Source organism: Hippocampus bargibanti, linkage group LG17 (assembly GCF_051943395.1).
Source record: "Hippocampus bargibanti isolate YZ-2025 linkage group LG17, ASM5194339v1, whole genome shotgun sequence".
Classification (NCBI taxonomy): Eukaryota; Metazoa; Chordata; class Actinopteri; order Syngnathiformes; family Syngnathidae; genus Hippocampus; species Hippocampus bargibanti.
In genome coordinates this window covers 14,413,015-14,438,640 of record NC_142750.1, presented here as the reverse complement: position 1 = coordinate 14,438,640, position 25,626 = coordinate 14,413,015, and the positions used below count along the sequence as shown (strand labels likewise).

The 25,626-nt window shown below is 46.5% G+C and overlaps 2 protein-coding genes across 3 annotated transcripts in view; both read right to left on the bottom strand.

The window, feature by feature from the left end:
• Positions 1-848: 848 nt before the first annotated feature.
• LOC148885924 (serotonin N-acetyltransferase-like) lies at positions 849-5,597 on the bottom strand. Its single transcript, XM_089018081.1, has 4 exons — positions 5,371-5,597; positions 4,685-4,915; positions 2,183-2,337; positions 849-1,831 (listed from the first exon to the last, which is right to left on the bottom strand). Exons 2-4 carry the CDS (start codon positions 4,836-4,838, stop codon positions 1,463-1,465), a joined length of 678 nt encoding a protein of 225 aa, XP_088874207.1. The 5' UTR covers positions 4,839-4,915; positions 5,371-5,597; the 3' UTR covers positions 849-1,462.
• Positions 5,598-9,394: 3,797 nt separating this feature from the next.
• The window catches only part of LOC148885923 (myosin-10), a 46,266-nt gene continuing 30,034 nt past the window's right edge, over positions 9,395-25,626 (bottom strand). For both annotated transcript variants that reach the window (XM_089019534.1, XM_089019533.1), the window contains 31 exons: positions 23,572-23,690; positions 23,295-23,447; positions 23,037-23,210; positions 22,770-22,943; positions 21,709-21,823; positions 21,417-21,610; positions 21,056-21,177; positions 20,827-20,896; positions 20,581-20,741; positions 20,358-20,466; positions 20,127-20,258; positions 16,920-17,126; positions 16,557-16,694; positions 16,331-16,454; positions 16,069-16,240; positions 14,501-14,713; positions 14,285-14,429; positions 13,984-14,190; positions 13,793-13,897; positions 13,557-13,709; positions 13,224-13,472; positions 12,945-13,157; positions 12,649-12,861; positions 12,416-12,577; positions 12,207-12,335; positions 12,047-12,135; positions 11,695-11,818; positions 11,386-11,594; positions 11,196-11,304; positions 10,916-11,088; positions 9,395-9,971 (listed from right to left, as the gene is read on the bottom strand). In XM_089019534.1, the coding sequence (XP_088875660.1) occupies positions 9,818-9,971; positions 10,916-11,088; positions 11,196-11,304; positions 11,386-11,594; positions 11,695-11,818; positions 12,047-12,135; positions 12,207-12,335; positions 12,416-12,577; positions 12,649-12,861; positions 12,945-13,157; positions 13,224-13,472; positions 13,557-13,709; positions 13,793-13,897; positions 13,984-14,190; positions 14,285-14,429; positions 14,501-14,713; positions 16,069-16,240; positions 16,331-16,454; positions 16,557-16,694; positions 16,920-17,126; positions 20,127-20,258; positions 20,358-20,466; positions 20,581-20,741; positions 20,827-20,896; positions 21,056-21,177; positions 21,417-21,610; positions 21,709-21,823; positions 22,770-22,943; positions 23,037-23,210; positions 23,295-23,447; positions 23,572-23,690 (4,811 nt within the window). In that variant the 3' untranslated portion in view covers positions 9,395-9,817. The remainder of the gene's footprint in view (positions 9,972-10,915; positions 11,089-11,195; positions 11,305-11,385; positions 11,595-11,694; positions 11,819-12,046; positions 12,136-12,206; positions 12,336-12,415; positions 12,578-12,648; positions 12,862-12,944; positions 13,158-13,223; positions 13,473-13,556; positions 13,710-13,792; positions 13,898-13,983; positions 14,191-14,284; positions 14,430-14,500; positions 14,714-16,068; positions 16,241-16,330; positions 16,455-16,556; positions 16,695-16,919; positions 17,127-20,126; positions 20,259-20,357; positions 20,467-20,580; positions 20,742-20,826; positions 20,897-21,055; positions 21,178-21,416; positions 21,611-21,708; positions 21,824-22,769; positions 22,944-23,036; positions 23,211-23,294; positions 23,448-23,571; positions 23,691-25,626) is intronic.

The window sequence follows — 25,626 nt, the reverse complement described above, 5'->3', positions numbered from 1 at the left end:
CTCAAAATTTCTGCCTTGGTCACTGTGGATGATATCTGCAGTTCCAAACCGGCAGAACATGCCCTCCAGTAGCGCATCAGCTACTGTTTCCGCCTCTTGGTCTGGCAGTGCGTATGCCTCTGGCCACTTGGTAAAATAGTCCATTGCACACAGCACGTAGCGATTCCCTCTGTCTGTCACTATTGTCACTAAACTATTTTTCGGGATACACACGGAGCTGCCACAATGATATTTTAACTGTTTTCTATCCATTTTCTCACTATTGTCACACTTTCACACATTTGTTCAGGCTGCACAAATATCCCGCACAAGTCATCTGTACACTCGATGCAAAAAGCTATCAACCCAGCTAAACAGATCACAATTGATGAAGAACTAGATACAATTATCACAGAGAAAGCACCTACAAGGGATCATTCCGCAAGATGGTGAAAGAAGAAGGCTACGTTCCTCATCAAGTGTTTAATGCTGAGGAAACGGGACACACAATTCCATTAAACCATTAACGACCATCACAAAGGTAAATAAAATGACTTTATTGTACTGTACAGTTTATTTCTTTAATCATAAAATAAGGTATATTTTGTGTAGTTTTAAGACTTAGAAAATTAGAAAGTAGAAAGTTATGTTCTATGGAGACTTGGGAACGCATTATTCTCATTTTAATGGTTTCCTACGGGAAATTAATTTTCAGGATACACACTTTTCGCCTTACACACTCTGTCTGGGAACCAATTAAGTTCGTAAGCCAAGGTCCCACTGTACTTAAAAGCAAAGGCGTGTTCATGCTTGTGAGACATACGCTTTGAGGATTGGAATAAGACTACAGATTAGATATGACGCATTGACTACAAGGTCAGAGGCATGGCCTGAAGAAGAGTCACTTGATATCACGGATGCCGATCAGAGGGATGCGAGCAATTAACCCTTTCAGGGAGAGAGGTTACTACAGTGGACAGCATGCGTTTTTAAGTTACGGAATGCGTGAAATATTTCAAACTCAAAATGTGACAGACGATCTTCTGCTGACATGGGCACGTGACTTTATTAGAATTTTCATAGCAACATGCGCACAAACAGCTCGATATCATCGAATGTTTTGTTAATTTTGTGTCTCAAGAGGACAGAATGGGCGGCTTGCTAAATCCCCCCATTGTTGACGCGAGCTAAGGAGCTGCTATTGAGCAGCTCAAGCCTATTTACAGACGCGCGACCCGGCTTATCATGACTCACACACAGAAAAAAAACCAACGTGTGCTTCCACATACTTCGTTGAGTTGGGTATACCTACACTAGATCAGATGTCAGACTCAGATTGGTATGTAAATACTTCCTGCATGCCATTACTAAAATGGAATGATAGAGCTTGGAAAAAACAGACTACACGTCACACGCAGTATGTGAATAACATCTATAAGGCTTTGGATACGAATGCAACAGACGTCTGGCCTTCACGATGACGTCACATGTCGATATGGCGGTCAGTGCGGTCGGGCGGCAACGTCAAGGGAGCGTTGGGGAAGCGGATGGCCTCGCTGTTGCGCCTCATGTAAGCGTGGCCGCTGATTGGGTACCACATCTCCGTGAAGGTCAAAGCGCCCACTGTGACCGCGCAGCGGCCCAGCACCTTAAAGCCCATCTTGCGGTAGAAGGAGACCAGGAAGTCCTCGCACATGAGCGCGGCCCGACGCACGTTGGGCAGGCAGCGCAGGTACTGGAGGTAGCGCCACATCAGGATGGGCCCTTTGCCCTGCTGCCGAAAAGTGCGATGGACTGCCAGCACGTGGATGTGCGCGGTGGAGCCGCGCGGTTTATGTAGCGTTAGGGCCTCCTGTGGAAAACAGCTTTGCTTACATTGACCGGGGCTAGACAAACCGGAGACTCGGCCTGGATATGACCCGGAAGTAGTTCAACTCCATCGCAAAAAAAAGAAGACATATTTGGCAGGAGGATAATGTGGATGCAAGGGCGCCACACACATCGTTTCATCACTGGAGATGTGGCTGCGTTTGGAATCTTGTGTTGATATGCGCTCAATTTGGGCTTTCCATTTTCCAAGCAGCAATGGGACAAACGGCGTAAAAGGCGAAGCGCCGCCAATACTTAGCGGATGCGCCGTCCATTCACTCATTCGGCCCAATGGTGACATGACTTCCCCTCCCTTCCCCCGCGGAAGACTCACAATGGCCAGCCGGTCGCGGTCCCACAGTGAGCCAATGATGAAGGCCACGAGTCGGCCCTCCTCGAACCAGCCCATAGAAAATTCTGGACACAGAGTGAGGAAGTGACGCACTTCGTCCAGGTGCAGCGGACACTCGCCTGACACGGAGATGAACGCTAGCGTGACACACACAAAATCACACACACACACATTTTTATTCATTCATTGTAAACCACCTTAACTTATTCACTGCTAATCACAAATGTATTTGGGAATTGAAGATATGATGTAGAGCGCCATTCCCAAAATTGCTCACCTTTTGCTTTTTCATGTTTGGGTACCGTAAATGTCATGTTTTTTTCCACAAGGGGGCAGCATTCCCCTTCTTTCATGTTATCACCGGTCTATAGCATCAGCTGTTAAGGCACTATATGAGGGAAAGTCGTTAAGATTGCATAACTGTCCATAGTTTTATATTCCTGTTGTTTATTATTTTGTTTTGTGTTGACTATTATGTGAAGCGCTTTGTTACAGCCGCAGCTGTTGTGAAAGTACAGTGGGGCCTTGGCTTATGAACTTAATTGGTTCCCAGACAGTGTGTGTAAGGCAAAAAGTGTGTATCCCAAAAATTAATTTCCCATTGGGATCCATTAAAATGAGAATAATCCGTTCCCAGGTCTACATAAAATATAATTTTTAACTAAACAAGCCTTAGAACTACACGCAACATACCTTAGTCTATGTATAATACATGTGCTCTTGTATTGTAATGAAAGAAATACACTGCACTGTATAATAAAGTCACTTTATTTACATTTGTGATGGTCGTTGATGGCTCTTAATTGACACCTGTTGCTTTCTGACTTGGAAGGACTTACGAAACTGAGGCATCACATGATCATTCATCATGTTGATGATTCTCATAGCCTTTTCTGGATGGAACTGTTCAATAAAAGCCTGCACATCATTCCACTTTTCCAACATTGCCTTGATGTTCTCACTTGATGTGGGGTTGAGGACCTCTTTATGGTCAGCAACAACCCACGGCTGGTAGACAACACTCGAACCAAAATATCCAGCGGTGCCTCCAAAATGCTGCGCTCTCCACTATGGTAAGGGATACGGAGTTATAACAACTTCCTGTCCAACAATTTAAATCGGTCCGACACAAAACACTAAACAAAGCAGGCGTTCCTTGTTTAAATAAACATTTGAGATATATATCATTTGTAAACTAATGTAACTATGCGAATGTAACCAAAATACTAAATAAGGTACTTTTTAACCTGTGACAATAACAGCAAAAGTATGGTTGAAGACGATTGCGGTTTCATTAATTTAACGTTCGTAAACCGAGGCCCCACTGTATATAAATTAGGATGTATTGTATTGTCTATCTATATACACACTCACATTAGTGGCGTGAGTTTGTGTTACCTCCTGGTTGAGTGAACACTGGCGCGAATGGCTGATGCTGCTCACCAGCAGGAAAAAAAAATGTTATTCCGTGACTGTAAAGTGTCCTTGAGAGTTTTGAAAGGTGCTTAGAAATGAAATTTATTATTATTATATAAACCAATATGTACGTATTGCATTGCATTTTGACAGCCGTCCTAATTTCAAGATCATATATTTCCAGAACCATATAATTTAGGACTTAACTCTTTTTTCCCCTCACGCTGTATTGAGTGTTTATGTAGTCCTAAAACTCAATATTTCTGTGGGTCCTGGAATTCGAGTGACAATGACAAAAACCCTGGCACTGGAGGGGACACATTTTTGCACGTCTGGCAGTGAATGAGTAAAAAGGCTTGTGATTTTATGTGCTGGTCTAGTTTTTTTTCATGAGCATTTGTCTTTCTACAACTCGATAGGGGTAAATTTGCGAAGGGATCTTATATAAAAGTTAGTTGTAACACTGACTTTTGGTTAATCAGGAATAAAGTTTACTCAACGACACTTATCAATGAACACAAATCGCCCTTTTGGGAGGCATGTAAACATATTTAGTAAATTTGAGTCAACCAATACAAATACTTTGATTTTAAAACAGTGGTGTCAATCTTTTTTTTATTTTGCAGTTTGTGTGTTGTGACCTTGTGTTCCTTCTGGAGGCCGTATGTTTAAAAACACTTCAATAAACTTGATTTACAATCACAAGCATCGTGATTTAAACGGCAGATAATACAATAAAATGCATCTAGAATGAGTTACAATAATTTTCTGGGGTAAAGAAAAAGTTGATGTTTGACGGTCATTCTATGAGTGGCGTACAGAAGATTTGTAAATGGAACGTTTTTTTTGAGTGGTTAATTAACGGTGATTCCTTTTGAAAATAAAATCTACATATTTAACAAAAGCACAAGCTGTTTTGAACAAATATTGAACAACCGGTTTTAATCAGGTTGTTGACTTGAAGAAATCATAGTTTGAAACGAATCCTCTCTTCTTCGGGCTGCAATGGCCGCCAAAATGCCGATTGATAGAAAGACGAGTTGGAAGGACAGCAAGGAGACGCCTTACCTTCTCGCTCAATTTCAAACACACTGACGGCATCCTGCGTGTTGAGGGGTCTGACTTCGCTGGCGGGGAGCGTGTGTCTCCTTTGGATGCCGGGCGATGCCGACGGCAACGGAGGCGCCGCTTCGCCCGAGGGCTGAGCGATCAGCGAGGACATCGAGCACTCGAACTTCAAGGCCGCCGGGAACCCTCCGCGACCCCTCCGCGCTCCAAAAGGGCCTTCGACGGGAGTCGCTTGGACAAACGCAAGCGGGGACTTTTTAAAAGACGCCCGTGAGTCACCCTCATACGTATTTGCACCACGTTAGTTTGGACTCGCGTGGATGCAATTTGAGTTTGTTTGTTTTTGTCTCTGCAAGGCATATAATCATCCATCTCCTCCTCCGGCATATTCATATGCATATTCACATTCATTAACATCCACTCACAGTGGAAGCAGCTGTTTGTAGGTTTGGAATTCAAGGCACGTTTTCCTCTCTTACTGCGTAAATTTCAGTTCGCATTGGGTGCTGTCTGGCGGCCTTTTGACATTTGGAACTTCCAAGGTCCAAAGTACAAACATTACAGATATCCATACTTTAAAACACGATTTCCTAGACAAGTGGCACGAAAGCAACAATGACCAAAGGTAGCCAATCAGAATATGACGTCCCTGGCGGATATAAAGCACGAGAGATGTCTTCACTTACTTGTAAGGTGTGTTTTGGATCTTCAGGCTGAGCGGTTCCTTCTCCTCTGTCTGTGTCCCGGCACACAATGGGGAGATTATGACTATGAGTCACATCATGGAGGATTACAGAAATTGTTTTCGATGAATTAACAGACGCCTTATCTCCTCTGCGAGAAGCGGCGGGAAATGAACGCGAGGGAGGCAGCGGACAAAAGGTTTCCAGGGTTTCATGGTGGGCGAGCTGGTTGTAAACCAAGGCGCGTGAGTTGCTGTGACTCAGTGATCATCTTAAGTGAAATGTGATGATGTGTGCCGGCACGGCCACCGATCGGGCACTCGCAGACCGCCTTGGTGCCACGGCAACTTGACGATAGAATGCGGCTGATGTTCGACACGTCTTGAAGTTTATCCGCTCAATAGAAAGAAAATCGGTCAGAACAGAACACAGCAGTAATTTGTTTGTACTCGCTGCAGTTGCTGGTTCATTTCCCGAACAACCACGCTAACACATTTGTTTTACCCTTCACGGCCGTATTCTTCCTTTTTTGGAATGATCAAGGAAATTGCAATTTTGACAGGCAAGAAATCGGGCAATTTTGATAAGAAAATCATAAATGATTCCCCTCTGAGGGTGGTTTTCCTCTCCAACCGCATCCCACTCGGGAACAGCTATGAGCGCCACGGGTGTGTTGCGTCACACGCGTGTATGATTTTGAAGTGCGCTTTTCAACACTTTCATGTCTTTCAATTCCTTGATCTCCTTGTTGTGCGTATCACCCTGACGCATAGCACACGCTTGCAAATTGTATAAAAGGAGCTGTCGCGGGACAGAGAGATGGGGCGAACCACGGGGCAGACTCAACTCGGACTCACGCCCGGCTCATGCCGGGCGTCGGACGGACATCACGGCACGACTTGCTCGACTCCACGCCACGATCAAGCTCTGCGCGTCACCTGCCTGGGAGATCTGACAACGAACCTACTTACAAATAAAGAGAACCACCAAACTCTTTATTGGCGAGCGAGCCAGGAGGATTTTTTTTTCATCCTCCTCAGCCCAATCAACTCTCCAAATGAAAAGACCCAGATTTCCCAGCCGCCCGTGAATCCGGCATCTTCACAGCAAGACCCCTCAAGCCGAGCTCCCGATGGGCCGCCACCACCCGTGGGCGCCCCGACCCCATCGTGAAACCTGCCGCACCCTGATGGCCGACATCGTCCAATTCGCCTGGCGACTCTGCAACTAGCTGCATCGTATATGTCCACGATCGGACATCATATACAGTAAAGTCTCGTTATATCGATACGCAAGGGAATCCGAAAAAACATCGATATATCCGATCCTGTGGGGGGGGGCGTAAATGCGGCATCTTTGTTATGGCATGTAATTTCATCATTGGGTTCATGGATTGCGTATCTAACATGTTTTTTGTACAGTAGTGAAGTGAAAAATAAAGTTGTGCATAAAATAAAAACGTCTTTACACTTTTAATGACTATTTCCTTTCAAAAATGCAACCAACCAATGCTAAATCGTCAAGTTCTATTCACACGAAGCCACGAACGCCAGCATGTACAATCATATGAAAAACAGTGATTGTTGTAAACAATAAAGATATCTGGATGCAACACAATTAAATACTGTACATGGATGAAAAACCAAAACTGCAACGTTTACATAACTTACGTGACGTTCGAGAGTGGCTGAATAGAATGCCGGCGCGCAGCTGTGACGTTACAACAGCTTTTTGACTGACTCAAGAAACACAAAAAGTGATGTTGGTTGCCCTTTAATGCACAGTATGGAATGTACAGTCATTTTCAAAATCATGACGCTTCAGCAGACAACACAGCAAACATTGTTGCAAAAAACGCTTGCATTCATGTAACAGTACATGTACATAACACTGCAATTAGTATGTATGTAAGCTATTTAAAAAAGTCATCAATCTTCTTCTGCTTCCCATTTTTATATTTTAATATGAACACTTCCATCTTGTTTAACGTTTCTAAAAAACCGGATGCATTTTCTACGGATTCAAAGAAAGATCGCGTGTCCGCAACCCCTTGCAACACTTTTGTCGAAGTTGCAAAAGGTGTGCATTCAGTCGCTACTTCTTCATCGTCATCAGCATCATCATCATCACGGGAATCTACTGTGGCATACTTGGCTTTGACCTCCGCTGCGATATCCGCATCTGATGAGCTTGGGAATGTCGCAATGTCTTTGTCGACTGCGACATACGATGCAATGTCGGCGACTTTTAGCTTTTCAGCCAACACTGCAAGAGGAATGTTGTCGTCATCCTCTTCGTTAGCTGCAGATGTTTCCTCACTGCACCCTGGATTTTCAAATTTGCAGTGACGGAAGCAGTTCTTGATGGTGTTTTCGGACACCGTGCTCCACGCTTTGGAAATTGCTCTGATGGCATCCAAAACAGTCCATTGTTGACGACACACGAGCAGCCGTCTGATACACACGAGCTGCCGTCTGAAAATGGCGTCTGCTTGGGAGAGCTGCTCACGTAACAAGACACGTGACCAAGTTGACCAATGGCGCGACGGATATATCGATGTAAACAACAAAAATGGCCGGCGGGGGATGAAAAGGAGCACCGTAATAACCGGATTATCGTAACAACCGGGTATCGTACTAAACGGTACTAATTATACATAAAAAGACTAGAAATGTGCAAGGGAAATGAAAATAATATCGTAATAAGCGGTACTATCGTTATAACCGATATCGATATAACGAGACTTTACTGTATGTCCACGATCGGACATCGTCGGACATCGCTTATGTCCACGATCGGACTTCGGGAAGACGCTTCATGGCCGACACGGCCGCCGACATCAGCGTTCTTCCTCAGCGTCCTGCAGAGCGCCATGGCAACGCGATCATCGCCACCGTCGCCGATGACCGGCCTGTCCGTGCCCGGCAGCATGGCCAACCCTACGCACCTTCGTCCTCACAATCCCTCATCGATTCTCCGACAACTCACGGTGAGAAGACCTTCCGGCATCGACTCGACGGCCGCGAGGAAAGTTTCCATCGATCGACTCAAACTGGCAGTCGTAGAGCACTCTTTGCCGTGCTCCCGTACAACGACTTCAGACACCACGAAACCTCCTCGGCAACCTCCCAACCGACGCCTGCCACGCCCGGTGACCGTCATCTTGCCTGGCCTCACCATGTCGCAGAATTACTTTTGTTTTTATTTCTTTTTCCTTCATCGTTTTCACCGACTTCGGATCCAGGAGGGGAGCCCTGTTGCGTCACACGAGTGTATGATTTTGAAGTGCGTCTTTCAACACTTTCATGTCTTTCAATTCCTTGATCTCCTTGTTGTGCGTATCACCCTGACGCATAGCACACGCTTGCAAATTGTATAAAAGGAGCTGTCGCGGGACAGAGAGATTGGGCGAACCACGGGGCAGAATCATCTCGGACTCACAGACCCAAAGAGACTTGCACGGACCCGCTCAGGCGCCCGGCTCGCGCCGGGCGTCGGACGGACATCACGGCACGACTTGCTCAACTCCACGCCACGATCAAGCTCTGCGCGTCACCTGCCTGGGAGATCTGACAACGAACCTACTTACAAATAAAGAGAACCATCAAACTCTTTAGGTGCCCGTCACACGAAAAAAAAAAGCAGTGAGCAGAACTACTTGAGTCATTTCAAAATGTGAGTACCATTTACATTGTCTGGTCAAGCCTACTCACATCCTGTTCATCTGGTCATTATGTTGATTATTTTGTTTGATATTTTTTTGGATGTATCGGGTGTGTTTGAATGGGTCAAATTAGCTTAATAGCTAACTAGCTAGCTAGCTATATTAGCCAATTAGCTCCCTTTCCATCTGTTTGAGTTACTTCCGGGTTGAGTGAACGCTGGCGCAGGTGCCTGCCGCTGCTCATCCAAAGAAAAACTTTGACTGTAAAGTGACCTTGAGAGTTTTGAAAGGGACTTATAAATGAAATATATTATTATTATTTCAGTTACTCGTGGGGGCGGTAGAAACAAAATAAGACCAATATCTCTCTAAATTATCATTATACGAATGTTTTATTAAAATACATCTTCACAAAACGATGCATGAACCTGGCATAAATGCATTCGAAAGGAGTGGAACAAGGCACAAAAGTTGAGCGCCAGCTAATTGCAAATCACAAAGTACACGGACCGCGTTCAATCTCTACTTTTAGACACAAGCAAAGCATTCTCGCGCAGGGTTGGATAACGATCCCTTAATCCACAATAATTTATGCATGTATTTCAAAATGCAGCTACTGGGATTGAGGGATGAGATGAATGACGTTTCGGCAGGAGCAAAAAGGCAAAGAAAGAGGATGTCGGGATTTCCAACCGCTGGTGTCTTTAAAGGAAAAAGGCCTTTTTCCACGCAAGAAGCCGACAGATTTCCTCCTTGAAGCTTTCAGATGAAGGCGTGTGGCCGTCTTTACTCCTGCTGTGGGCTGGGCGTCTCGTTAGAGTTGGTGTCCGTGACCTTGTTCTCCAGCTCATCATCAGAAAGGAGGTCCAGAGACGAGCCCTCAAGCGGCAATTGACGTCTGCCCGAGCGACTGGAAGAAAAACTGATGGGGGCTCCGCGCCTACAGCAGGAACAACGTTTCATGTAAATGCAACCTACCTACAACTCGTGTTGACACTCGTGGCGGCGTCAAACATTTTTGCACGTGTTGGGGAAATACGGTAGATGTTCACACACAGTTGAAGTCCAAGATGGCGCCCGAGTAGGCAGCCGTCAGAAAGTGCTCTCACGAGCCTTGCTTTTTATTTCTTGTTGTTTTTGTGTTTTATTTTGTCACTTTCAGTCGGATTGCTTTTCAGCATTTGGCCATGACATTCGTCAAGGAGGATACTCTGCCTTTTTGGACTGCACAGATGTGCCAGCACTGTTTTTGATTTTGGAGCAATGTTGGTGCCATTTTGACTGTCATCGCTGGACAGCTCAGGACAACTGTGCTGTTTTGCGCCTGTTATGGGCAGCATTTTCACAGACCCATTTTGTTCATCGGAAAGGTTGGCGCTGTTAGATTGGGTGCATGGCTTGAGGAACCCGCGATAAGAAGAATGGAGTACCAGCGCAGAGCGCCGATGCGTATGTGGAACCGTCGCGGCTTGGAATTGTAGCGGATTTATGTGGGGACAGGAGATGCGAGACAATATTTTTCATCAATGGATGCTACAGCTTCATGTTTGCTTTCAACATTTAGCTTGTAGCAGTCGTGCACATTTCACCATGATGTCGATGATCCACTGGTGAAAAGGATGCTTTGATCCTCTCCTTTTACATCTAGAACTGCTTCATGCAACAAAGAGGGTGCAGAAAGTGCTTAAGATTGAATGACCGACTGTGGCTGCCTTTACAGCAGGTCCTTTATTTTGTTTTTCTACTTCTTCCTCTCCTTTCCTCTTTCATGACTTTGCTGCTGTGAAATGTACATTTCTCCACTGCGAGACAAATTAAGGCTAATAGAGTGCAATCCAATCCACGTTTGCTTGCTAAAACCTTGTGTAAGTAAGCGAGGAGTACCTGAGTCGGTTCTTCAGCGTGTGGACTTCGCGGCTGAGACCCTCGCTGGCCTCGGTGGCATCATCCAGCTCCCTCTGCATCTTCCTTCGTGACGCATTGGCCCTCGTGGCCTCCTCTTCCGCTTCCTCCAGCTGTCGTTTGAGCTGCTTCATACGAGAGTTTGCCTTTTCCACCTTGAGCACGCGCAAAAACACAAACACAAATCAGGAAGATGTGCAAAAACAAAAACAAAACGCGCATTTTTAATCACTTTTTTGGGCGAGCATGTTCGGAAACGTACTTGTTCTTTAAACTGATCTGCGTGGCGGCGCTCGTCCTCCACCTGCAGGCAAATTTCTTTCAGCTTCTTCTCGGTCCTCCTCACTAACTTGTTAGCTGCTCCTCGCTCCCTGCAGACAAGGCAAATGGGTCAAGGTTTCGGGTTTGACACCTTCCACCGCCGTGGCAAATTTCATTCAGGAGAGTCTCACTTGGCTTCCTGCTCAAGCTGTTCCTCCAGTTGCGCAATCTTGGCCTCCAAAGCCGCGATGGAAGCCTTGAAGCGACTCTTCACCGAACCTTCCAGTTCGCCCAGCTTGGCCCGCAGCTCTTTGTTTTGACGTTCCAACTGCTGCCGGGCGTTTTCACTCTTTTGCGACGCGCTTCGTTCCGCACTCAACTCTGTGGTCAGCGTGTCCACCTACGGGGGGGGGGGGGATAAGACAAAAGAGAAGGAGATGCCGCCGAGGGAATTTGTGCAATTCTCTAATCTTGCGAAATTCCAAGGCGAATGCCCGCACCTGCATGCCGGTTTTTCTGAAGCGGTCATTAAGAAGTTCCATATTTCCCTGCTCCTCTTCTAGCTCTTCCTCCAGCTGGGCAATACGAGCCTCCAGCCTCCTCTTCTCATCCATCAGGGCGGTCCTTGGAGGCAAGCAGACAGAGAGAGAGGCTGAGGAGGAAAGTTACAGTTGGGGGTTGTGGGGGTGCTACATCCAGAAGAACTACAAGAAGACAATTGGAGAAATGGTCCTTCCAGAGTGCTACAGAAGGAGGCTGCGGGATACCGGCGGACCCCCGATTGACTGGTTGGGCACTCCTAGCGTAGAACAAGACGCGGTAAGAGGTACGTAGAGGAGGAGAGGAACGTACTTTCCGGATGTGCTGTTGGAGATTTCATCTTGCAACTCATCTCTTTCCTGCTCAGCGTGGCGTCGTCCTCTCTCAGACGCCGCCAGGTCCTACAAAGAAACAAAAATGATCAAGTTGGCTCTTTTCAAGTTCATGGGGAGACGGGGGGTGGGGTGGTTACCTCGTGCAACTGCACAATCTCAGCCTCCAGGCTCTTCAGTTTCTTCTCATTTTCCTTTGACAGTGCAAAAATGTCATCTCTGGAAGCTCTGGCATCTTCCAGTTCCCTCTGGTAGTCCTTCATTTGGGCCTGACGAGAAAATGGCGGCGTTGCGATACGAAGCGAATTAGAGGACAAATGGACGACGTGGACGCGATCCAAATGCGCACCTGCAACTTGCGCAGTTGTTTGAAGGCTTCGTCTCGAGCTTTGCTGGCCGCTTCGATCTGACCCTCCACATCCTTCAAATCCATCTCCAGTTTCTTTTTAGCGGCAACGGCCAAAGCTTTCTGCTTCCTCTCATCCTCCAGCTCGGCTTCCATCTCTCGGACCTGGAAGGAGAAGCCGAGGCCATTCAGTCGGCAGGAATGCCGGAGTGTCAGAGCCAAACCGGAAGCCGCACCTGCTTCGTGAGGGCCCTCTTCTTCTCGTCGTTTTGGTCGTCGCGGCCCTGAAGGTCCCGCTCGTACTGAGCCTTCATGGCCTGCATGTTGACCTCCAGGCGCAGCTTGGCGTCCTCGGTGGCCTGCAGCTCGTCCTCCAATTCCTCGAGTTGAGTCCTCATCTCCTCCACCTGCTGTTCCAGGGTGCGCTTGGATTTCTCCAGCTCGTGGACCTTCAGCCAAGAGGGGAGCAGAAAACATCATGATGCTTTCTGTTCATTCGGCAAAGAGGATTGACCGGCGGGATCGGGCTCACGTTCTTGCCCACGTCATCCTTTGAGTTCATCAGGTCTTCCATCTCGGCGCGAAGCTGCTTGTTGACCCTCTCCAGCTCCTCTTTGGCCTCCAGAGCTTCATCCAGCGCTCTGGTCATGGACAGAGCTTTGGTCTCTTTGTCCCTGGCCTCAGCTTCCGCCCGGTCACGCTCTTCAGCGTATCGGGCTGAAATGCTCTTCTCCTCAGCCAGTAACTACGGAGACGAAGACATTGTGTCCAAAACAGAAACAGAAACGATATCCCAAAGTTCGCCTCTTACCTGGTCAAACTTCTTTTGTTTCTTCTCAAGGTTGGACACGCTCTGCCGCTGATGATCCAAGTCAACGGTCAGATCGTCCAGCTCCTGCTGCAGACGAGTCTTTGTCTTCTCCATCTTCTCAAAAGCGACGGTCTTCTCCTCCAGACGCTGGCCTGACATCTCCAAGTCTTTCTGAAGCTTCTTCTTTGCCTCCTCCAGGCCGTCGATTGTTCCCACATCGTCCTCAAGCTTCTTCTTGCTCTCGGATAGCTGCGAAGAGAACGAGGAAGCAGAACTCAAATTAAGGATCAAAAGCAAAAGACACCCCGCCGTGCCGCAGAAGATCCGACCGACCTGAGCCTGTAAGGTCAGCAACTGCTTCTCTACATTTTTGCGAGCCACCTCATCTTCCTCTTGCTGCTCCTGCAGGGCATTCTTCTCCTCTTCTAATTGACGCATGCGGCTGCTCAGGTTCAGTTTTTGACGGGTCTCCTCTTGGAGGAGCTCCTGTGTGAAAACGGCATCTGTTTTCAAGCTAATCGAACGACAAAAACCTTCATTGCTTTTTGGCCAAAAAGCGTGTAGAGAACCTGAGCGTCTTGGAGCTGACTCTCCAGTCCTGCAACATCTTTGCTCAACTTGATGCCTTTTCTCTCTGTATCTTCCAGCACGGTGGATACATTGTCCAGCTCAGCCTACGTGGAGAAATGGTGTTGTTGACTACGCCGAGCAGAATTTGGAACGTATGATGTTTCCGTCTGTAACTTTTGCAAAGGCGCACCTGCAGTTTGTGCGCACGCTCAGCCAGCTCGCCTTTGGTCCGTTCGCCTTCGGTGTTTCTGGCTGTGACCTCCTGCAGCTGAGCCTCCAGTTTCTTCCTCTTGTGTTCGGACTCTGTCTTTGCCTGCTGAAGACTTTTGACCTCACAGGCCATTTCCTTGTTGGCGCTCTCCTGGGTCTGCTTGGTCTTTTCCAGATTAGCTTTGAACTGGACAAAGGTTGTCGGCCACGTTAATATTCAGAGCTCCGCAGTGCCCCCCTCCCCCACGTGGGACTGGCTGTGTTCGAGGAAGGCACCTCACCCTCTTGGCCTGCTCAAGCTGCTCAGAGATCTCTTCTAAAGCAGCGGCATGCCTCTGTCGCATATCCTGTATCTGAGCCTCGTGGTTTTTCATCTCATCTTCAATGGCCTTCTTCAGCTCCGCAACTTCTTGCTCTCTCTTGGTCCTAAAAAAAGTACAAAAACATCTCAACCTTCTCGAGTCCTGATAGGGTGGGGTGACTCCAAAAATGTTTACCTGAGCTCCTGTTGGGCAGCGGTTGTATCAAGGGTGTCCTCCAGTTCTGTCTTTAAAGCCTCCAGTTCTTCACTCAAATCTCTCTTAAGCTTCTCCGCCTTGTTCCTAGCTTGTTTCTCCAACTCCATGTCCTCCTGCAGCTCACAGAGCTGCGCTTGAAGCTCTCGCACTTGTTTCAGAGCATTGTTTTTCTGGTTGACCTCATCTTCGCCCCTGCCAAACATCAAGCAGGTTGTCGGTGACCTATATGTTTATCTCGTCTGGGATGAAAATGCAAACGTAACCAAATACCCATCAGGTAGATGTTCTGCTGACTATGATAATCAAATAGAATGAGGACACAACAACGGAAGAGGATTAGGGCCACTGAAAAAGAGATGGTTGGCAAGATTCTGACTTTATTCTCAGAATTCTGATTTTGTGAAATTCGTGGAGCTACTAAGTTTTGCCGTCAGCGCGTGGCATGGCTAAGAAGAAAGGACATCGAGTGAATGTCGTCACCTAGCGACTTTTTTTTGCGTGGCCGAAGAGCGGCATGGTAAAGTGACATTTTTCAAGTTTGGTCTGAAGCTTCGCCGCCAGGTGGCAGCAGAGACGCATTTACAGTTATACATGGACGACATTTGCATTCTTTTCGGATGAGACGTTTGCCTCAAATCCCTTCTGACTTCTGACTGACGCTTAACCCCCACTTCAGTCGTCATTGGTGGTGAATGAATGAGTCACATTGACTTTATCGTCAAAACGGCGCAGTTGGCTTTGTATCTTACGGAACACATTTACCCCCTCACCTCCTGCTTGGTCTTTTGTTAGAAGCATTTTCTGGTTCTTTCTGCAATTGCTTCGCCACCGTGATGATTATACAGCATATCATGCACATGTAAAGCATCTCAAAGGACTTTGAAGTTCTGTTTGTGATGAAATGTAGGGAAAGAGAGGCCCATTTCACGGTAAGATCAGAGCATTGTCATCAAATGGGGAGTTTGCTTTGTTTCAACGCTGCTGTGCCGATGACCATTTTGTGTTTGGCAGCCATTTACTGAGCATCTTAATCTTTATTAAGTTCATAGAGTTGCTAGTTCTGTAGCCACAAGGGGACATAAGCCAGTGTCTTCTTGTGCCGGTCCCTACAGTGGGTTGTGTCAGGAAGGGCATCCGACGTAAAAGCTTGGCCGAATCAAACCTCTGAAAACGGAAGACACTGATTCGCTGTGTTGAAGGGAAAAGCCGAAAGGAAAAGAAGTCTGTAATTGCATCGCCACATCCGTGGAATACGTACGAGATCCATAGAGTACAGCAATCACACAATGGCACATTCCGGAACAGTAAGAATAACAAAAAAATACTTGGTTGAATGAGACCCAGGTGATGAGACTCGATGTGTATAATTACAGATGCCGTCAGTCCAATGATACGCAGCACAAATAAAGGGCAGTTGTGGGGTGACGGCAACAATGATGAAGTCACGTTCATCATGCTAGAAGCACTCCGTGGCGTTTAAAGGCTTATCATGCCCAGACTGAAGCATACAGCGTTGGCAAAAGTCCACCATGACTCATCCCCCTCACCTTGTTTGAAGTAACTGCTGCTCGTCCTCCTTCTTGGCAATTTGAGTTTTGAACTCCTCGATCTGGGCATGGAGCTCCGTGATCTGGTCCTGATAGTCTGAGGTTTCCCCATCGAGCTTCCTCTTGGCCTTCTCCAGCTCCTGGCGGGTCTTTTCTTCCTTTTTAAGCCTCTCTGAATTGAAAAAAAAAAATTGGACAACATGAGATGACCCAAGAGGTTGTCGTGGTCTTTTTTTGCATGAGAAATGCGCATCTCCTTTACCCTCCAAGTCCCCCATCATAATCTCCTGCTTGTTCTTGACCTTTCCCAGGTTCTTCGCCTTCTCTTCCTCCTCGGCAAGGAAAACGGTCATCTCATTGATACGATCCTCCAGTGACTTTTTCTCCTAAAAAGGACCCATGTATAAACTCTTAGGTTGGCTTTGTTTTGGTCTTGGATATGTGACCTTTCATTTGGCACAAGGTAAAGCAACCTTTGAGCATCTCACCTTGACAAACTTAGTGTTTTGGTCCTCCAGCAGCAAAATATCCTCTTCATATTTCTTCATTTTGGCCTCGGTTGTCACCTTCTCAAGCTGCAGCTTCTGCCGAGCAGCCTCCTCCTCATCTAGTTGTTCCTCCAGGTCCTACCAACACAAACGCACAAGTGGAGATGGAAAAACATTCAAAGACAAATGCAGAAAGGTCACACAGTGGCGGCAGACATCTAAAACATTTGTCAAGCTTTGTGAAATCTTTTAATAACGGTGGAATGGTGGAAAGTGTTTCGCACCTCCACCACACAGTGTGCAGGGTTGGATTCCAACTTGCGGCATATTTTTTTTCCTCATTTGAATCTCTTAAGGGCTTACCTGGATGTGGGATTGCATCTTCTTCTTGTCATTGACCATGCCCTGAGATCTCTCCTCTTCTTCCTCCAGTCTGGACTCGAGGTCATGAAGTATCTCCTCCAGCTCTTGCTTCTTGGTAGCCAGGCGAGCTCTCATCTCCTCGGCCTCCGCAAACAGCTCCGTTTCCGCCTGCAGCTGCTCCGCCAGGATGTTTTTCTCCTCCATTAACTACAGTACAATACATATTGATTTATATAGCGCTTCAACAACAGTTGAAGCTGCAACAAAGTGCTTAAAGCGGACAACTATCATATACAGGAAATAAAGCGTCACAAAGATAGTGGGAAGCAACATAAAGTAAAACCAAGCACCAGAAAGTAAAACCTAGATCAAGTCTGAATCATGCTGAGTCAAATGCCAAAGAGGACAAGTCCGTTTTGAGGCGGATTTTAAAGATGGCCAGGGAGGGGACTCAGAGTCATTCCAGAGAGTGGGACCAGCAACGGAAAAGGCTAGATCCCCCCTGAGCCTCCGTTTAGTTTTTGGCACATCTAATAATGTCTGGTCAGCAGACCTGAGAGCCGGGAAGGTGTATAAGGGTGGATGAGCACGGAGAGGTAAGGAGGAGGGAGGCCATTTAAAGATTTGAAGACAAACAATAAGATCTCGAAAAGAACTCTAAAATATATTGGGAGCCAGTGGAGGGATGTGCCCCTTCCTACAACTACCAGTCAAGAGGCGAGCAGCAGCATTCCGGACCAGCTGGAGACGCTTCATGGAGGATTGGCTGACTCAAAGTCAAGCGCATTACAGTAATGGAGCTGAGGTGTGACAAAGGCATGAATTACTGCTTTAGGGTGCTCACGAGAAAGGAGAGGTTTTATTTTAGCCAGTTGCCTAAGATGAAAGAAGCTGGATTTAACAACAGCAGCAATTTATCGGTCAAGTTGAAAGTCACTGTCCAGGTTAAGACCCAAGTTTGAGACTGTTGACTTCAGATAAGGAGCCAGGGCGACCAAGTCTACAGCATCAGCCATTGGGACCAAACAATATAACTTCTGTCTTCTTTTCATGGAAGTTCAAGAAGTTTTGTGCCATCCAGGTTTTGAATCTTCCAGGCAGGATAAAAAAAGTGGCCCTAACGAAAAAGTGTCTTTTTTGCTCAGGGGCACATAGATTTGATAGTCCTCTACATAACTCAAACTAACTAACTAACATAACTCATAATTTCTCCACTGTGAGACTAATAAAGGCATATCCAATATCCAATATCCAATAACAGTGGAAGAAAATATCATGTTTCGTAAGGGAGGAACCCGGTGGGAGCAGGTATAGTGAGAACAGCATCGGTCCCAAAATTGAGCCCTGCGGAACACCGCATGACAGAGGGGCACTATGTGGATCAAAGCAGAGCAAGTGTCCTTGAGAGCTTTGAAAGGCGCGTAAAATGTAATGTATTATTATTATTATTGAATGTAGCCACAAGGGGGCACAAGCCAGTGTTTTATTGAGCTCGTCCCAAGCCCGGATAAATACAGAGGGTTGTGTCAGGAAGGGCATCCGACGTAAAATATTTTGCCAAAACAAATATGCGAATCAAACCTATGAATCCTATAAGAGTACGACAGATGCAGTGTTTGCTTTAAGAATGCTGATAGAGAAGTACAGAGAAGGTCAGAAGGAATTGCATTGTGTCTTTGTAGATCTGGAGAAAGCGTATGACAGGGTGCCCAGAGAAGAGCTGTGGCATTGCATGAGGAAGTCTGGAGTGACGGAAAAGTATGTCAGAGCGGCGCAAGACATGTATCATGACTGTAAGACAGTTGTGAGGTGCGCTGTCGGTGTGACTGAGGAATTCAAGGTGGAGGTGGGACTCCACCAGGGGTCAGCTCTGAGCCCCTTCTTGTTTGCTATGGTGATGGACAGGCTGACAGACGATGTTAGACAAGAATCTCCTTGGACCGTGATGTTTGCAGATGACATTGTGATCTGTAGCGAGAACAGGGAACAGGTGGCGGAGAAACTAGAGATGTGGAGATATTCCCTGGAAAGGAGAGGAATGAAGATCAGTCGCAGCAAGACGGAATACATGTGTGTGAATGAGAGGGATCCAAGTGCAAGAGTGATGCTACAGGGGGAAGAGATAAAGAAGGTGGAGGATTTTAAGTACTTGGGGTCAACTGTCCAGAGCAATGGAGAGTGTGGAAAAGAGGTGAAGAAGCGTGTCCAGGCAGGCTGGAGCGGCTGGAGAAAAATGTCAGTTGTGTGATAGAAGGTTTTCAGCTAGGATGAAAGGAAAAGTGTATAAAACCGTGGTCAGACCAGCCGTGATGTTTGGACTGGAGACAGTGTCACTAAAGAAAAGACAGGAAGCAGACCTGGAGGTAGCAGAGCTGAAGATGTTGAGGTTTTCTTTGGTAGTGACCAGGTTGGATAGGATCAGGAATGAGTACATTAGTGGGACAACTCATATTAGAGGCTTTGGAGAGAAAGTCAGACTGAGATGGTTTGGACATGTCCAGAGGAGAGAGAGTGACTATATCGGGAGAAGGATGCTGAGCCTTGAACTGCCAGGCAGGAGACCGAGAGGACGACCGAAGAGGAGGTTTATGGATGTGGTCAAAGAGGACATGAAGGTAGCTGGTGTACGACAAGAGGATGCACAAAACTGGGATAGATGGAGGACATTGATTCGCTGTGGCGACCCCTGAGGGGAAAAGCCGAAAGGAAAAGAAGATTATTATTATTATTGCAAATACAAAAGGTTCTGTCAGATTGTCACTGTCACTGGGATGCAAAGTCACACAGACGCACACCTTGTTCATGTTTCTCGATGATTCCCTTTTTCTGCTCGACCGTCATTTTCTTTTGTGTCCTCTTCGGCTCAACACAAGCCTGTGGTGAGGTCTTTTTCGATCCCATCATAGCAAATGTATCCTTGATAACAGAGCACATATGCCGCGTATGCACTCAGAGAAAGAGTGTGTGGAAAAGTAGTCCGGCAGCCGGGGTGGCGCTGTTTGGCCGTGTGGTTTGGTGTTCTTCCGCCGAAAACTAGTCCGCCAGCCATTGTGGTGCTCCACATGTTTCCCGAAAATTAGTTTGTATGCCAAGATTATATTCTCGTGAATTTAATGTTCGTAAGGCGAAAAGTTCGCTAGCTAAAGCGTTCGTAAGCCGAGATATCACCGTATATTTTTAAGCGTGATCTAAGCAAACATATCTGACCTGTTGGTGTTTTTGTTCCATCTCTACCAGCTGTCCTTCGACCTTTGTATGTTTCTCCTTCACTTTGACCAGCTCCTCATCTTTCGCCTGCATCTCCTCTTCCTGTCTGGTCACCTGCAGCAAGGGCTTCACCTGTATTCGGAGTGAAGGAAGGAGTTGTCACTTGCTCGAGAATTTGTTCTTGGTTCTCATTGGCAGTAGCGGGCGGGGATGTGTCCAGAAAAAGCAAACCTTCGTGAAGAGTCTCCACCATTGCCAGTGACGCAGCTTCAAGTACGCAGCGCAGTTTCTTTGGAGAACCTTTAGCGCGCTAAGCTGTTGCTGCTTCTTGGAAAAGGCTCTGAAGTAGGACAAGAGAGGGAAAAATAGAATTAAAAACAAAACGGATGCCGGATCATGGCTGCCACTAAAGTCCACTAAAGACAGCTGAGCGATGCGGGCGGCGTCCCCTCACTTGCGCGCAAGGTAGCCGCGACAAGCGGCCTGGAAGTAAATAATGACGTCCGTGATCTTCAGATCCCTCTCTTCCTCCAAGTGGGCCAGCACGCCCGCCCTGAAGAAAATTTTGCTCTGGCCGATGCGAAACAGGTTGTTGTCAAGCTCCAGGGATTGAATCTAATAAAGTGGAGAAAATATTTGAAACAACACCGAGACCATGATTGACAGCTCATCACAAGGTCGGAAGTGTCTGTTTGCTGACCATTCTTTCGCACGCCTGCTTGCCATCCATAAAACCTTTGGGGATGGCGTTTGGGGTGAGAATCTCATACCTGAGCAAAGAAGGGAATGGTAGAGTGGAGGGGCAAAACCGCTGACGATTGGGTATGAACCTGCTGAATTTATCAAGAATTTTCTTCAAGGTCACTTTTTATGGACGAGGTTACGTTATCCACGATGGAACAGAAGCTGAGAGACTAAAAGTAAAGCACCTCTGTCTGAACTCTTGGAAGACAATTCGGTTGGGGAAGCCTTGTCTGCAGATACGGATGCCCTCCAGGACTCCGTTACATCTTAGCTGGTCCAGAACCAGGTGAGGATCCAGTTTTCCTGCCTGGATGAGGCACAAACAGGAAATAAACTTTGACCACAATTCACATCTTGTTAATTTTATAGCGATCTGGCAGCGTCAGTTGAAACACTGCATGACTTGGCATGAGATTTCTATTTCTTTCTACAGTCCATGATATCATACTAAATGCATGTTAACCTCCTTTGTTTGTCTGTGGTATCTACTGTAGGAAATGGCAAATGGTGCAGTCGAACAAGGCGACGGAGGTCTTAGTAACTCACTCTTTTCTCATGGTTGGGAATGATGCAGCGGACAAAATTGGGGTTTGTGTTCCTCAAAGTAGCCATCAGCTTGGACAGCTGCTCCTTGTACAGCTGACCCACAGTGCGGAACATGCCTTTCTTTGTTTTGTACGCGGCGCCGAATGCTGTCTCGTTCATGCCGGCGACTTGGTCCAGGCCGACGATGCGGTCCACTGGTGACGACAAATGTCGACGACGTTGTTAATGATGCATTGGATGATTATTTCATCTCCAAGAATCAAGCCAAAGCGACGCAGTGAACACATCTCACCATCTTTCCAGAGTTCGGCCACAAATTTGTCAGTGGACTGATGGAGTAGCGTGGCCACGTTGTCATTCAGGGGATCCATGTTCTTCATCAGCCATTCGTCAGCTTTGTAGTCCACCTGAGGGTACGACGCAACAGTGTTATTTGGACCACAACTTTTCCACTTGACTATAGAATGTGTAGGACTTAAACTAACCAGGGGGTGCTCGTGTTTAAATCACACAAAGCATCAACGGGGGTGACCAAATTCAATTCGTTCCTGTCTACTCTTTTCATTTGACTGACGGGTCGCCGTGTCCATGTTGGTTAGTGTTATGTTAATTGGATCAGCCCATAACACCGTGATGCCTGATTCGCGAGAAAAAAAAAGTGCAGGATCTCACATACGCACGCACGCGCAGAGCAAGTAATCGACACGGTGAGGAACCTGAGATGAGGAATGCCTGCTCTGCCATCTGGGATTCATCAGAATCCCGGAAAAGCAACCTCACACCGTTTGCACATACTTTCCTGTTCAGGATTTGTCTGTCTCGGAGGATTTATTTGAGCGCGTTGAAATGAAATGCCGCATCGAGGGGGTGAACATTTGATGATCTTGTGTTTGGCGTGACGAGCTCTGTTCAAATGAGCAAACAAGACGGCAGGACACGGCAGTTGAGTCCGATTCAAACTCGAGAGGCTCCGAAATCATTGGCTCTGACAGACAAGCTTCCACAGGAGGAAAACGCGGATCGTAAGCCAGGTTTTTTTTTCTTCACGCGTGACTGCGCACCACGCAAAGGTGAAAACTGCAAATTTGTGTCAACACGACCGCGCGACGCCGTCTGCCTCGTATCAATGTGAACCAGATGTGAGACTCCTTCCACAACGGAGGCGGGGGCACAACAACTGGGCTATTGTACAAAGGCAATGATGTAACTCATCAGTCTTAAAACATTAGCCAGACGTAAAGGCAGGGATAAACGTGACATCTATTTTTAAGTCGTCGTCATACGATACCTTTCCCCCATCTCCTCTCTCATAGAATAACATTCCACACGTCTAACTTGACTGCGCTGACCTACCCTGCCCGCGTAGTGGATGATGCAGAAGTCCGCTTTGTCCTTGAGTTGACGTGGCTTTTGGAATTTAGTGTGGGTGCCTTGCTCCTGGAGCACTTTGTCCACAAAGGTCTTGTCTGTGGCTTTGGGGAACCAGCACTCTTCATCCAGCAAAGCCAGAATACCGGGTGGGTTATTCTGCGGGGGGTGACATGGCGTGTTTAAAACAAACAAATAAACAAATGGGACCAAGGGGGAACGTTTTGGAGCAAACGAGCGAGGAGCACAAACCGGCCTCTCGATGAGTTCGATGCAAGGCTGCAAGTCGAGGCCAAAGTCGATGAAGCTCCACTCGATGCCCTCCCTCTGGTACTCTTCTTGTTCCAGGATGAACATGGTGTGGTTGAAGAGCTGCTGCAGCTTCTCGTTGGTGTAGTTGATGCACAGCTGCTCGAACGAGTTCAGCTTGAAAAGGGGTGGGTGGGGAGCTGAGTTAAATGGGATGTCGGGAGCGCAAGATGGCCATGCACGCGGGAGATTGATTTCCACCTCAAAAATTTCAAAGCCGGCGATATCCAGAATGCCGATGAAAGACGCCCCCTGACGTTTGGTCCTGTCAAGGGCCTTGTTGATGCGGTGGACCAGCCAGCGAAACAGGCGCTCGTATGTGGCTTTGGCCAAAGCTTCCACAGCAAAGTCGGCCTGCGCAATGAGCGAAAGCCACCAAATTTACAACTGGATTGCGACAATCTCCAGAACGAATCAAGGTCTAGCAACACGTCTCCTCATCCTGCGACGACACGTTTTCTACTAACGAGCAACATGCCTGCTCCTTGGTCTGCGCTTTCTGTACATAGTCTCGTCCCACTTTTATCCTGGGGGTGAGGATGGCTCTTGTGAACTCCATCACGTTCATTCCAAGCAGATGGCAAAGCTTCTGTGCCGCTGAAAGACCAATAAATAAAGAAAGAAAGAAAATAAAAATAAAAAAATACATAAATAGACGCAGTATTTTCCAGTGGCGCACTGGAGTATAAGGCGCAGCCCCATTGAAAGGTGTATTTTCAAAGTTTCCATATACCAGGCGCACTGGAGTATAAGGTGGACCTTCAATGAATGTAAAAGGTTTTCTAAATATATCAAAGTTTCCAAATATAAGGCACAACACATTATAAAGGCACTATTTCTTCTACAGAGAGAAATTGAGTCGGTGGCTGCTGACAGGAGTTGCGGGACCTGTTGTGGCTCAATATTACTGCACGTATAAGATGCATCAGCGTATAGGGTGCAGGGTCATCTTTTGAAGAAAATAAAGGCTTTTATTATACATACTTATCCACCTGAAAATACTGCTAATAAATAGTAGATAGATAAAAACACATACAGAAATAAAAACAAATACAGTGGGGCCTGGGTTTACGAACGCCTTGGTTTACGAACTTTTCGGTTTCCGAACGTTAAATTTATGAAAATTAAACCTTGGATTACGCACTACTTTTCGCGATACACACCCCCACCACGGCTGGCGGAGTAATCTTCCGCGGAAGAACACCAAAGCACATGACCGAACAGCGCCTCAGCGCCTGCCTTTCCACACCCCCTTTCTCTGAATGCACACGTCGATCCAGAGAGAGAGAGAGAGAGAGAGAGAGAGAGAGAGAGAGAGAGAGAGAGAGAGAGAGAGAGAGAGAGAGAGAGAGAGAGAGAGAGAGAGAGAGAGAGAGAGAGAGAGAGAGAGAGAGAGAGAGAGAGAGAGAGAGAGAGAGAGAGAGAAAGAGAAACAGAGAGAGAGAGAGAGAGAGAGCGCGACACACGTCGATCGCCTCCAAGGAGTTTTTTTTTTTTACAGATACTTTTGCTTTTTTGGGACCGAAAAAGACACCACAGGTTTGTGTTCAGCCGAAGAAGACACAAAACAAAATTACAGTCGAGGAGAAGGAGGGGATCATTGAGAAACACGAACGAGGTGTGCGTTTGTCTGATTTAGCCGCTTAGCGGATATGCTAAGTCCATTTCAATGTGTATCATTAGATAGAAAAAGGCTTGACATGATGTTACTCTTTGATCCTTGAAAGCAGCATGGAAGAATTTGTGGCCCGCATGCATCCTTGAGAGGGACTTTGAAGGATTTGATCCTCATGACTCTGTTGTTTTGGACGACAGTGTTTCCATTGGACAGAACATGGGACGCAAAGTGGATGCAGATGGCATCGAGGAGCTTGTTGCTGACCATAATGAGGTCCTCAACATACAGGATTTGATTTGCTCAGTTGAATGATGTGCAGGCTTTTATTGAACAGTTCCATCCAGAAAAGGCTATGAGAATCATCAACATGATGAATGATCATGTGATGCCTCAGTTTCGTAAGACCTTACAAGTCAGAAAGCAACCGGTGTCAATTAAGAGCCATCAACGACCATCACACATGTAAATAAAGTGACTATTATACAGTGCAGTGTATTTCTTTCGTTACAATAAAATAGCACATTTATTATACATAGAATCAGGTATCTTGTGTGTAGTTTTAAGGCTTATTTAGTTGAAAATTATATTTTATGGAGACGGGATGGGAACGGATTATTCTCATTTTAATGGTTTCCTATGGGAATTTTTTCTTGGGATAGACATTTTTCGCCTTACACACTGGGAACCAATTAAGTTCGTAAGCCAAGGTCTCACTGGACAGGAAAAAAATAAACTAAAATAAAATAGAGATAACCAAATAAATATGTAAATGAATACATGTACATTAATAAATAGATACATTAAAAAAACAGAAGCCTCAACATATTGTACGATAATACTGCACATTTAACAATTGCATTTTAAATTTGGATTTAAAATGTACAAATGAAATGAATCGATGACGATGTCAGGAGG